Here is a 14,086-nt window from a genome sequence, read left to right as displayed (position 1 = left end):
AATAATAGAAATTCACTTTAGATTTCTAATACTTTTATAAATTTTGCATATAAGTTTTGTTTTTTTTTTAAACAGATTTATACAAAAATAAAAATACAAGACATTTATCAAAAATAAGAATTTAAAAAAGTTTCACAATCAAATTAATCAAATCAATTTAATAAGAGAAATCTAAATTGAATTTTGATAAACTACAACATTAGTTAACAAAATCAGTATAAAGAGATATTATTTCCTCATACTAACATCTTTTAAAATGGTCGGTGTTTCAACAATGTTTTCTATAAATTTCCAATTAGTTTTATTAAAGTATAGTAAAAATTATTTTTAATTACATTAAATGGACGTTTAAGTAACAAACCGTTTATCATAACAATTAGTTTTACTATTGCATTGACTCATCAGACTAGCGATTTCACAGTAAGTTGAAGAATTCCCCATTGACTTTTCATATTTAAGGGAGGGGATTTAACCTCGCATAACAAATTTTGAGGTCAAGTGAATCGTTAATCGACTGTAAGCGTACATTTAATACATTTTGTTTTTTTTTTTATAAATATTATAAATAGTTTAAAAATGTAAAATAAATAGCATTTTTATATAGATATTAGCGAACAGTACCATTGTTTTGCATACTTTAAGTTGAAAATAGTTAATATAATAATAAAACATAATCAAGAAATTCAATTCAGTATTCAATGCATAAATTATACAAGTAATTGTTAAATTTCTTACGTGAGCTGCCATCATTGTAACATATAAATCATGCAATGCAAACAGTATTTCCCTGACTGCCTTTTGTTATATTTATATTATATATATATATTTTTAGACTAGCTCATATAGCTACCAAAACTACCAAGCCTTGCATAAAAAATATGTAAGATATATTGAACAAACCAATTGGAACCAATTCAACTTTAAAATATACACAAAACAGATTTTCGATCGACTTTAAAACTTTAGTCGATTCTTTATAGTTTGAGTAAAGTGTAGACTAAAGCCAAGAGCTTACGCTGAACGCTGATCTTATGTTAGAAGGGGTTTTGGCTATTGCTCGCCGAATTTCGTGTTGATGGACGTGATGAAAATGATGATTTTCCACTTGCACCACGTTGTGGAGCCGCCGGGCGACGCACATGTCGCATTTCACTGTAAAATATATAAGATTATTAAATGCATATATATATATATATACAAAAAAAACATTTTAAAATATACACACGCACATACACACAATACTGCTGCGAAAAAACTTAAAGAGCAGCCAAACATATTGCTCTAGAAATTAACAGTCTTTTCATATTTTAAAACTAAATATTTTAATTATGCTCTATAACGTATATTCTACATACATAAACGGAAAAGCATCGCAGAAGCATGGGTGTTATCAAAAAGTGTTGAAGAAACACTGAAAGTTTTCCACGGAAAAGTGATTAAGAAGCACTGAGAGTTTTCGAGGGAAAATTGCTTCACAAGATCTTTAGTTCTCTATGAGTTGTCGAAGACTACCGCATTTAAAGAACGGCCGAGTTTACATCTCGAAACTACTCGTCGCCAGCCGACATCCAAGTGCCCTTCGATACCTCCCAAAAGCACTTTACAAGTAGATCCCTGCGGGTTACAACAACAACCGCATTCAAATGATCCACGAGTTGTACAAGCTTTGAGACATTGATATAATTTTGTGAATTAACATGCAGTGACTTCGTTGGCTCGATCATGTCGTGAGAGTGGATGAAAACGTTACAGGAAAAATGGTATTCGAAACGGTAGTTGGAGAACGGAGGCGTAAAGGTATCTCTGGTGAATAATCAAGTTAAGGGTGCATGGACCAGACTTGATGTACAAGACTGTATTGTTCTATATTGTTCTATTTTTATGTTGTATGTTTGAGTATTTTAATACCCAATAGGCTAAAATGGATTAATTTAGATCTGTTGAACTCGGGTAAATACGGCTATCCTTCCCTGAATTTCCACTCTTCTCTCTTAAAGAAAGATCTTTCCTTAAATTAACCAATAGACAAAAAGACTTTTTTAAGAACCATTGAAAAAATTAATATAATTTTAATCATAGCAAAGAAATTATTTTATAAATAAATAAAAATATAATTTTTTTGGAACTAAACAGAAAATCAATATTTTTGCCGAAGCAAAAAAGCGGAACCAAACTGATATATTATTATGTTTTGTTGAACCGCAATGAATATTTTCTGGTTCGATACTTCGGTTAACGAAGCGGGGAATTACGAACTGAAATAATATCAAGCAGTGATTCACTTATTTTCTTTTTTTGTTAATTTGAAGTGTTTATTTATTGTTGCTGTAACTCGAAGATACTTGTTGTTTTTGTTCCTTTTTTTTTGAAGAGCTGACAAGAGCACTTCTTTGTCTGAAACAATAAGTGGATAAGGGACGTTGATTCAACTGTTATTGGAACCAAAAATTTATAATTATGAGAAATATTAAGTAGATGTTTTTTTTTGCTGTGTACAGTATTTTTTTTAATCTAAGCAACACTTAAGCAACCCATTTTGTGATGAGGTTAAATTTAAGAATTTCAAATAAGGAGAAGAACATTAACTAGAATGATATAAAAATAATACTCAGCAAACATCATTTTAGAAGACTATGAATTTAAAATTGACTATCGCATAGCTACATCTATTTTGTATTAAATTATACAAAGTTATTATATTCAATTGTTCTTTTTGTTAAAGTTTCTTGATAAGCAACAGTGATAAAATATTAAGTAAATGTTTACGAGATAACAATATAAAAAAGCCTATAAAGTTGTGCTGTTTATTTAATACTAAATTAAGCATATAGCAATGAATATTAGACCATTGCTTTTCTTTAAAATATAATATGTTAATCATTAGCAGCAAACGCGTTTTAGTAATATATCACAGCAATAGTATAACAGTGTTATTTCTAAGCATTAATAACAAGCATGGTAACATATAAGAAAAATTTTGTTTTTTCCATTTTAAGATAGATAATCGCACATTTGCGTAAAAAAAAAATAATTATGTTATGTTAAATTTTCAACAATATTATATCCTAATAAAATTTAATTTTAGCACAGTCCAAAATCGAGGGCAAAAAAGTAGCACAATAGCAAACTGTTGATTATTCTTACCAATTAAAAGAAAAATGGACGACATTCTCATTAACTGTAAAAAATTTGGTATTCAGGATAAACTAGGAAAAGTATCGTGTTTAAAAAACTTTAAATATTAGTAATTTAAAGTATCGAAATGGTGCTCAGAATTAAATTATAAGCTATATATATATATATGATATATAACCAAAAGGAAACAATTGATTTATAAAATACACATTTTTCTATAATCAATGTATAACATTTATCGACGTAGGTAAACCCACCGATCCATTTCCATTTCTTCTAAGCGTTGTGTTAACGCTAGTTTTTGTTGCACTGCAAGCCTTAGTAACTGATTTAAAGTTTTCTTTTCCTCTTCTGCGGCCTGAAGTTGACGTTTAAGATCATCAACCTGACTTACATTTTCCTCGCAACGTGCTACGAACATAGCACGATGACCTGTTAAATAAAACATAATCAATTATTGTTTTCTTTTCAAATAAAGATATTTTTACTTGAGAAAGTAGCTGCATCTTCTTTTAGAATCTTCAACTCATTTCTTAATTTGGACATCGTTTCACTCACAACCGTTTTTTCATTTTCATATTTTGATTTGAGATTTGTGAGTGCAACTTCTGCTGTTTGTTTATTTGATTTAAGAACTGTACGAAGTGTAGCAATTTGTTCTCGTTTAATAGACAAAAGACTCTTAAGTTTAATAATTTGCTCTTGAAGTTCTTCCACTTCTTCACGATTGAATTTATCAGCTAAAAATAAAACAAAATCAATATTTTTTGCAAAAACATTTTAAGTTCGAAGTTTAAACTACCTTCACTAATATCTCCTCGAACTTTATTTTTATTAAGTTCAATACAATGTTCGACAGCAGTTTTCAAATGCTTAATTTGATCACTGACCGTATCAACGTATTTTTTGATCTCAACCGAGTCTGCCAGACCTTGTAAATCTTCAACAATTTGAGAGCGGGATATGAAAACGTCTGATTTGAATTGTGATTGTATGGTACTCAAGGAATCGTTATCGAAGCTTGAAAATTAAAAATATTATTGAAATTAAAAATATTAAAAATTAAAATATATTTGATTTGTTTTATCGACAAAGCTATCAACTCACCTCATATCATCATTCTTATGATCAAGCAAGACACGACTTGGAACTTCTCCGTTGACTGTGCAAACAAGATGATAAAGTTGCGCCAAATCATCACTTAGAGCGACCAATGTGGAACGTGCGGAGCTCAAACTCTGGCCAGCATTTTGTGAAATGCTTGTTAATGTCTTAACATCGCTCTTTAGATCCAGTGATTTCTGTTCTGTTGCAAGTAATTTATTCTTTAAATTGGTTATTTCATTACGCAATGAAGTCATTGCATCTGTGTAATTGAGCCCAGTTTGTAACTCAACCAAATCAGTCTTTAGACCATCAATCTCTTTGGCAGATAATGTAAACCAATTTAAATATTGTCCAACAGTTTCTTGTAACTGTTGTGTCAGGTTTTCCTCATTGGCATTATCATTATAAGTTTTATCCTTAACATTAACTTGCTTTTTAAGTTGTATTAAAGCATCTACATGTGCAGCTAACAATGCTAACCTTGCCATGAAGTTTTGTAATTCATTTTGTGATTTATCTAAATTCACTTGAGCATCACGCAAATTCGCCGTTAAATGTATTTTCTCATTTTCCATAGACTCTAATTGCTTCTCTAGTTTCTTTAATTCATTCAAATGAATTTCTGAGAACAAATCACACTTAGTACCATCTGGGGACTTAAGTTCGGTTGTTATATCTGCCTCGAGACGTTTAAGTGCAAGATTGTCCTCCTCACCATCACTATTAGTACTAGTATTATCTTCCATATTACTGCGAATGCTATAAGCTAAATTACTTATATGATACATAGATTCGCGATTTAGATGATTATCTAATTCTTTCTTCAATGCATATTTGGATTCGCGTTCACCCTTTCAAAAAGATATATGACAATATATTAAAAATCATTACAGTATGCCAATATGAACACTTACTTGTAATGCTTCCAGAGCTTCTTCCATTTGCTTTTCAGCTATTTTCTTCAAGTTTCCCAATTCATCAACTTGGGAATTTAAGAGTTCGACTTCTTCCGTCAGACGTCGGATTTCATGTTTGGCACCTTCAAATTCAACCTAAAATAAAGGATTTAATTTAAAAATTTCTTCTTGATTTTGTGTATGGAAGATAAATATGATTTGTTTTTCTAAATTAAACATTAAAATTAAAAAATGTTATTAAAAATCAATATTGGGTAATATTAAACTCACCTGAGAACTTTTCAGACTTGACACTTGCTTTTGCAATGATATGTTTTCCTCTTCCAGTTCAGAGTACTCTGTAAGCATACGGGTCTCGCGAAATTTTAGATCTTTAAGTTCCGCTTTGAGACGAAGTTTTTCCGCTTCATTATCAGATTTATCACGTCCAATATCAGAATTCTCTTGTAACATGCGATCGCGCTCATTCCGAACCCGTTCCAATTCATGTCTCAATTGTCTTACTTCATTTTCCAAATCAAATATGTGCGAATTGAGTGATGTCTCTAGCGCAGCTGACTCATTCAAAAGCGTTTCCTCTTGTTCAATGCCAGTTTTTGTTGTAACTTTTTGTGAAGTTTGAAATTTTGTGAGTGCCTATAACATAAAAAAAAAAATTTGAAATATGGATTTATCTAATTTTATTAACATAGTAGATAAGATTTACTAGGCTCAGAGATGGTGCCATGTTATGTAGACAGTCATGGTCACATCAAATGTGAAATGTGAAATTATTGTTGTTATGAACTACTAATTAGAATTGTGAGAGCAAAAAAAAAGTTCAGTTATAATTTGGTCAAGGTGACAAGGCTTTTTACACAGCGTTAAAATATTGTCACTAATTAATAAATGGCAGAAGTTGTGTCTGTTAGTAGCAGATATGTATCTGCTGATAGTGCTGCACAAAAATGTTACCTTTTAAATTAAGGCACAATAAAAAATAGTGACTGACAGTATAAAATTGGGAATGTGATTTAACTGTATGCATAACATATTAGCTTTGGCATGAATAGAACGAGCGCAATACTGCTGTGGCCACATTTGCAATACGACAGTCTACATGATATAACCCCTACCCGAGCGATTGGCCTGATGAGTCATGGTTTAAAATAAATATGTTAAAAAGTTTTTTATAATCGCTTATTGCCTAAATGTAAATAATCGTGGGACGCACCCATTTGTTCAGCTTGCAAATTTTATTTTAAAATTGTAAACACGTCCAAAAGGATACCTGTATATGCTTAGGGTGTTTGAAAATCCATTTAACAATATTCTACTTACAAAAGTGATAGAAAATATTAGAATAGCTATTGAAGAAGAGGAATTAGAATGTATTTTTGATTCTTGATTTGAGAATTGAAAACGAAATAACACATAACGGAGGACATTTGACAAGGGACTAACCATCTCCAGCTGTACTTTTCAATATATAGCTTGAGTGGATACAATTTTCAAGAATCGCTAGACGAAAAAAATGTTGGTCATAAAGTGAACGATGACACTACAAAAATGAATATGAAGTTCTAATTTGCGTGGTTATTAAATGTTAATAATATAATAGCTTATGTTATTATACTTCTCTGAAACAACTTAAGGATTAATGCATATACATGTGCAGAAATAAATATCACACTTTCTGACCTATACAAATATACCAGCATGAAATAGTTGAAACAGTTATCAATCAGTTGATTATATGAATACTACACAAATTGTAATAAGAATTTAAAAAAGTTAAAAAACTAAAACCAAGTAAAATCGATTAGCACTGACACATCGTTTGTGTCGTTATTATTTATAATTGTTGCATCACCAACTCAATTACCAAAAAAGCTTCATATTTAAAATTTACAATACGAACTTTACTATGAACTTTGGAAGAATATATTTGTAAACTATTAAATATTTAATCATTTCCGATTTGTCTATACTATTGTTAGGCATTTTGGAAAAGTATAGGGTTCATTCATTATGGGTGCCTCAATTAAAAATTAATCACATCTTAACATTATTTACATATAATATGTTATCAATATGTTATCAATGATAAAACTATCTTAAACGTAGTTGGATAACTCTATTACCATTGAAAATCTTCTGGATCTCTATTCACTTAGATTACTAATGCTTGACTACAGCTACACTACAGTTAATAACAAAATTTTGGTTTACATATATAAAATAAATGTAGAAATAAATATATATACTATTTAAAATGTGTTTAAACTCTGGACCGCCGATTTGTAGAAAATAATTAGGAACTATAAACAAAGTAAACATTTGTGAATAAATATTTACTTTGAGTGAATAATGTTTCTATTGAAACTCTTTATAAATTGTTTATTTTAATTAGGTCTAGACTTCCAAGATGAATTACAGGCAAACAGTATTATTTTAAAGGATGAACTAATTCCAAACTTGGTATTAGAGATTAAAAAACTAATTTTATTTGGTCTTAAACTTATCAGTAGTTAATTTTTGTTCTAAATAAAAATCAATATAAGAATATAATATACCTAATATACATGTAATAATATATATAATATATAAGATTTAATTTAAATCTATCTGTTAAGCTTTATCACTCATTTCATATATACACAAAGGATGGATTTGTTTGTTAATATGATAATAGAATATATCGGAGATTGCATAAAAGTACATATAACATAGAAAGAAAGAAACTAAATTCTTATTATAAAGTATTGTTTTCAATAGAGAGGTATTTCGAATAGTATTCAATTACAACAACGAATTTTTTTATTATTTTATTAATTAATTGAATTTTTGGCTGACCATACAGCTATGTCGAGTACTGCCAAATACACATCATCAGTGGTCTTGGAATTATTTCTTATTTTTAATTATTCGTAAATAATTTTTTGAGACTGTAAGTAGCAAGGGTTAAACTCGTGACCTGTACGTATATATCATTATATATACGAGTAGAGTTATATAATTTTTACTTTAAATTAACATACATGAAGTATATATAATTTAAAAAATCTTGACTGTAAGAATCGAATAATAGAAGTATTATAATAAATATTTCTTCTATTTATTTGTGTTTCAAACTGATCGCCATAATTTTGGAATAGATAAGTTTCAGATACATACCTTTTGTAAATCATTTCACTATCGAAATGAGTAAAACTAGTTAATAATATCTCATAGCAGTAATATAAACTAATAGTACTACATACATATTTAGGTACAATTTGGTACCTGAAAAATTCAAATAACATCTAATACTATGTAAACCTATTACTTGTGGACATCTCTTATTTTTTTTTTTGTTGTTATGTAAAAATAAATTGTCCTTGTCAATTTTACAAGGAATAAAGGTAAGTGTTGCCTTTTGAAATCTTATGATCATCACCTCAACAGCATATGAATCTTAGATATATTGAAACTTTACTATATTCAAACATTAGTTGGAATATCGGTACTTATAAACTGGAAAATAAAAGTAATAAGTATTTACATAATTAATTTAAATTAAAATAAATTTAATAAACTCACATATTTGAAATTGGAGTAAAATATATTTTATAAAAAATGAAAAAGGATCCCGTTTATCTCATTAGGATTTTAAATCCTCATAGGTGTCTTAAAGTCAGAAACCAATTATATACCTATTGTTTATCAATAAGAGTTGTATTAGAAACTAATTTGCTGAATTCTTACCTCTTGAGTAATTTCCAATTCGTGCTTTGCATTGTCATACAATGTTTCTAACTCCTCGCATTTGAGTTGTAGTGTGGATTTTTCCTCCAGTAGTGACAAGCCGTATTGAGCCGACTGGGCACGTTCACTAGTTGCTTGATCAAGTTCTCGCGAGAGACGTTCCACCTCCATGCGCAGTTCATCAATTGTTTTACCAATAGCATCGTTGCCTTCTGGGGATGCGGTGGTAGTACCAGTGGTGGACATTGTAGATATGAGTTAGTGTCAGGTATTGGGATATGATGATTTTTAAAAGATAATAATATAAAACAAAGCGAATATGCGGATGGACGTTTGAACGGTCGTACGCTCACGTGACGCTTTTACTTGTGTTAAGGGCGTGGCAGGTTGTTGTGGGCGGAATTGATTTATGCACTTAACCAAATGTATTTGTCGTTGCGTTTGGAGGGAAATTCATTTACCTTTGCTCACAATAATAAATTCCGTTTATTTCATAAATATTTTTGAAAAAACTCAAATTTCACTTTTTGTATAAATTTTATTTGGACGTAAATTTATTTTATTAATTTCTTGTTTTTTTATTTTATTCATTTGATTCCATCAGCATTCATTTGCTTTATGCTAATTCGTTTGGTAGACTCGTTCTGCAATTTTCGGAAGCAGAATGAAAATTGGATTTTCGTCACAACTTCAATCCAACTTACTTCGAAAACGACTGGCAGATTATTGAATTATATTTAACAGTAAGAATGATTCCATTTATCCAACTAAATCAAATAAAAGCGCGTATATCGAGCGAGCAGGAAACAATTTACAACAAATTAACAAAAAACAATACGAAGTAATGACATCACGATTTCCACTTTCAATTAACTCCATTAATTTCAACAAAATGATCATAAATTTTATACAGAAACTTAAAAATATAGCTGCCTATATAAATGGTACACTTTTCGTCACTTGCATGCAAAAACTTTAATTCTAGATATCGCTAGAAAAGTTTTGTATGAATTAGAAATTCACTCCTATTTTACAACAAAAATTGAAACCAAAATCTACTGAAACTCGGGCCCGAACACTTCCATGGCGTTTGACGGAATGCAAAAGCAATTTCAACAAAAGAAAAGTTGAAAAGAGACACAGTAACTCTCTACCACATATTTCTATACGAAATTGTGCTGCCACCTAGTCACATTAATATTCGATTTACTCAATCATATGTCAAAAAACTGCAAAACAGGTGTGTTATCTCTGGTTAAATTTTATAAGATCAAAAAAAATTGATACCATTAAAAAAACTTCACGCTATTAAATATTTATTTTTATCAACTTCAATATGCATTCAAAAAATAGACTTTTGAATATTTACATTTTTATTTGTAAATGTATTCATAATTTTCGAACATACTGACTGAAATGAGATGTACCTCAAACAATCAGCTGACAGTTTCTAACATAAGAAAAACAGTGACGCCAAAGTACAAGTAAATTGAAATTTTTTCACTGCATTTATATAAATATTTATTTATATATTTATTGTACTTATTTATTATTTTAGGTTAAAAATTTTTAAATTTATGTATATATTTATTTAATATTTTATAAAATTTTCACAATGGTAACAACTAATTTTCCTAATTTTATTTAATTTACCCTACTTGAAATTCAGGTAAATACCGACATTCGCTGCCATACCGACATAATATACTATTTCACTAAATTTACCATCAATTTACCCAAATTCACATACGGCCTATGTAAATATTTATTTGTTAAACTTATTTATTATTTTTGTTTAAAAGTTTTCAAACTAATTTATTTGTTGAACATCTTATAAAATTTTCACAATGGTAACATCTAATTTGCCTAATTTTTATTTAATGTATTCTATTCGAAATTCTGGTAAATACCAACATTCGCTGCCATACCAATATAATTTACTATTCCCTCAATTTACCAACAATTTACTTGAACTCGCACACAACCTAAAATATAGATAGTAAACAGTAAATAAAGTAAAATAATTAAAATAAAGTACACACTAAATATTTGCTTAATTTTTCAATTTCTAATGCAATCTGTATATATCACACATGAAAAATTAAACAAATATTTTATATTTCTTTATGAGTAAGTCACACAGTTTAATAATGTTTTGGGTAAGTTATTATCACAATTAATAATTTTTAAGTAATTTCAATTTTTGAATTTTTTATATTAGGTTTGTTCTACAAGCTGCTTGTAGTAACTTTGAGTAACACTGTGTATACACAAGTGCGTTCCACTAGCAAATTTTCAAATAAATGAGAGCATCTGAGAGAGGGTAGCATCCCTGCGAAATTTGAAAATGCTATTTTATTTTAAGTAAAATTTGTGTGATGTATGAATCAGCTGTTTTGGTTTGAATTTAAATTTTTGTTTTTGTATTGTTTATTTGCGCGGCACTAGTGTTCTTACCAGACCTTACACAAAGCTGTTTCATGAAAAGCTGTGTAAAGAGCGTAATTTTGCATTTTATGTGTGTAACGATTTCAGTTTTTATTTAACTTGAGTTTTAGTACAAGTAGCTCGTGGAACAGAGCTACTATTGTCTGTATCTAACTTAACCTAATCAAAGTTCAGCAATTTTTCTTTACAAGTGTTTCATTTGCAAAAAATCGTTTAAAAGTGTGTCCATCTGTTACACCATTTCGTTTGACAACTGTTTATTAAAAGCACATTTATTATGGTTGTTGAACAATATAACTGTATTTTTACGACTTTCAACAGCTTTGAATCTATTGTAGTAATACTATAAATCTACAAGAAATAATGTATTTCATATATTGCCACTTTTATTCTAATTAGTACCTTCTGATATACATATAAAGAAACTTTTTACATATATAAATCAAAAAAGAATAAAACTTTAAATCTGATAAAAATTTAATAAAGCTGTTTGGAAGCAAAATACCGAACTAAATCGAATGATTTCTGATCAAATTTTAATTCCGATGTGGATCGCCAATTTTTACAGAAATTAATAATATAATATACTAATAATTAAACTCTAATGTGTTTATCTAAGTTAATAGACAACTTTTTTACTGTAAATGTTATTTTAGTTTTATACCAACGAGCAACTTCTCTATCAGCGAGTTTTTACGTTGCTTCTACACTGGCTAGACTTTGGCAATATTTTTTCATCAATTTTTTTTTTGCACTTACACTTACAAAATTTTGTTCGCATCAAAATTGAAAAATAAATCGTATTTATATTTGAAAATAAAAATTTGCCACAGTCTAGTTTACGCATTTTTTATTTAATTTAGTGGAAAAATTAAGAACAAGTATGGTTGACAACCTCGATGAACCCATGTTGTTTTTGTGTGTTATTCAGATTTCTGATGTTGGGATCGATAACTCCTTACTTAGTTTTGAATCCATCAGTATCCTCAGTATTACTTTGATTTTACAGATAGAATTTTAACCAGCAAGACATGTGTGTATATTGGTAACAGAATGCAGCCTAGTTGTATTTAAAGATGCTGTCTTTTCAAAATATGTAGATGGGTTAGGCCCATCAAAAACTCTATACCATTGTTGAAAAGGAATGTATAGTATTATAAGATACACCTTTGAAATTTTTACAATTACGTTCCTCACATAAATGTTCCATTTTTTAGTATAATCTCCACAGATCTTTACAAAATGCTGAACATGTAAGAGATAATATTCAGCGAAAATGCCAAGCATTTTTAATTGTAACCAATTTGACTTTTACAAATTACCATAACAATGTCGAGAAGGTCGTACAGCTCGTGGTTTATTTGAATGATGTGGTGTTCGCCAACTCGTAGATCAAATATCTGTCGAAAAACATTTCATCATTCTCTGTTATTGACCAGCGTCTACACCATAAGCATAAGTTTTGTTTTTGAGAGAGAGCAGTACATCTCTACATCCCAATTTCCTACTGAGCCCATTAAAGCACCTATTAGCAATAGTGATTCTTCGTCTGACCTCAAGGCTGACATCGTTGTTATTCGACATGACGGTGCCAAGGTAGATGAAATTCCTGACAGATTTGAAAGTATAGTCGCCAGTCATTAACTTGGCGTCCGACCTACTGACTTTTCTACCAGTAGCCGAATTATACTTAATTTTTCCCTTATTCACCGCTAAGCCTATTTTTGCAGATTTATTTTCGATAGCAGTAAATTTGCAGGGGCAGTGTGAATATTTGGTCAATGGAGGAACAACCATGTCGAAGCGCATTCAGTGAGTTGACATGTGGCTTTAACCTTTCACACAGTACAGTTGAAAGGACCTTGTTCATTATTTAATTGGTTAGAGATTTAAGCGGCGAAGAAATTGGCTGTATCTCGTAATTTCAACGAACGTATGTCTACCACACTAGAAGTCTTGCGTTAATTGCGAAATTATCAATCTGGTTTTGTGTTGAGGAGAAAGCTGCATCTCCTTGTGAATATCGCGGTGTGGGAATCTGGTACTACATATTATCATATTTGGTGTCGTAATGAAATCAATTAGCCACATATCGTTGTTGGGGGTAGATTTATGATGGCTGAGTTTTCAGACCGTTGGACCACAGATTTCAGATCGTTAGACCGTCGGTTCTATTCCGACCATTGCCTTAAAGTCTCCGTGAACAATTTTAACGTTGTAGGCTAGGCTGCAGTCATAAATTTTCTAAAATCTCATATGTAAGGTATTTTTAGTATACATATGGCTAGTAGTTCAACTGCCGTGTTCATACTTTGCTGTAGGTAAAAAAGAATTGAAGAGCAATTTCGCCGGTTACATTTGAGTCTTCATTAACAGCTAAATTTACGCCTTTTGTCAAAAAGACGCAGTCGAGCACAGTCCTAAACAAATCTTTATCCAGAATAGTGGGTGAATTACAACTGTCAATGTATGGTTCCAGCATGCGCACATAGACATCGTAGAACCTGTATCAGTTTCGCATGGCAAGCATTATGTTCTGACGTGTATCGACGATGTTCACTGGGTAATGCAGTAAAGCAAGAACAGTTATGACGTCAGCTTGTGGGGCAAAAATATAACTACATATTTCCACAGATAGACTTAAGCTAACAGTATTCACGAGCGACGAACATACCCACGGCAATACAGCATTGACTGGTCTATGAGCCATTCGACCAAAAAATTACAGTGCAAATCTTTTCAATAATTTAATC

General features: G+C 30.1%; 1 protein-coding gene across 1 annotated transcript; it reads right to left on the bottom strand.

The window, feature by feature from the left end:
* Positions 1-220: 220 nt before the first annotated feature.
* LOC119687947 (protein bicaudal D) lies at positions 221-10,005 on the bottom strand. The gene is made up of 8 exons (XM_038102511.1): positions 8,886-10,005; positions 5,430-5,795; positions 5,157-5,294; positions 4,243-5,093; positions 3,938-4,155; positions 3,624-3,875; positions 3,393-3,567; positions 221-1,152 (listed from the first exon to the last, which is right to left on the bottom strand). Exons 1-8 carry the CDS (start codon positions 9,129-9,131, stop codon positions 1,035-1,037), a joined length of 2,364 nt encoding a protein of 787 aa, XP_037958439.1. The 5' UTR covers positions 9,132-10,005; the 3' UTR covers positions 221-1,034.
* Between the last annotated feature and the right edge of the window lie 4,081 nt (positions 10,006-14,086).

The sequence above is a fragment of the Teleopsis dalmanni genome, chromosome X (genome assembly GCF_002237135.1).
Source record: "Teleopsis dalmanni isolate 2A chromosome X, ASM223713v2, whole genome shotgun sequence".
NCBI lineage: Eukaryota > Metazoa > Arthropoda > Insecta > Diptera > Diopsidae > Teleopsis > Teleopsis dalmanni.
The sequence above is the reverse complement of the archived record's forward strand: the minus strand, read 5'-3'. Positions and strand labels throughout refer to the sequence as shown.

Excerpts from the sequence above, each read along its gene's own strand:
- LOC119687947 (XM_038102511.1), bottom strand. The coding sequence starts at position 9,131 with ATGTCCACCACTGGTACTACCACCGCATCCCCAGAAGGCAACGATGCT. Across the intron at positions 5,295-5,429 it reads CAAGTCTGAAAAGTTCTCAG|GTTGAATTTGAAGGTGCCAA; the intron begins GTGAGTTTAATA and ends CCTTTATTTTAG. Across the intron at positions 5,094-5,156 it reads AAGCTCTGGAAGCATTACAA|GGTGAACGCGAATCCAAATA; the intron begins GTAAGTGTTCAT and ends TCTTTTTGAAAG.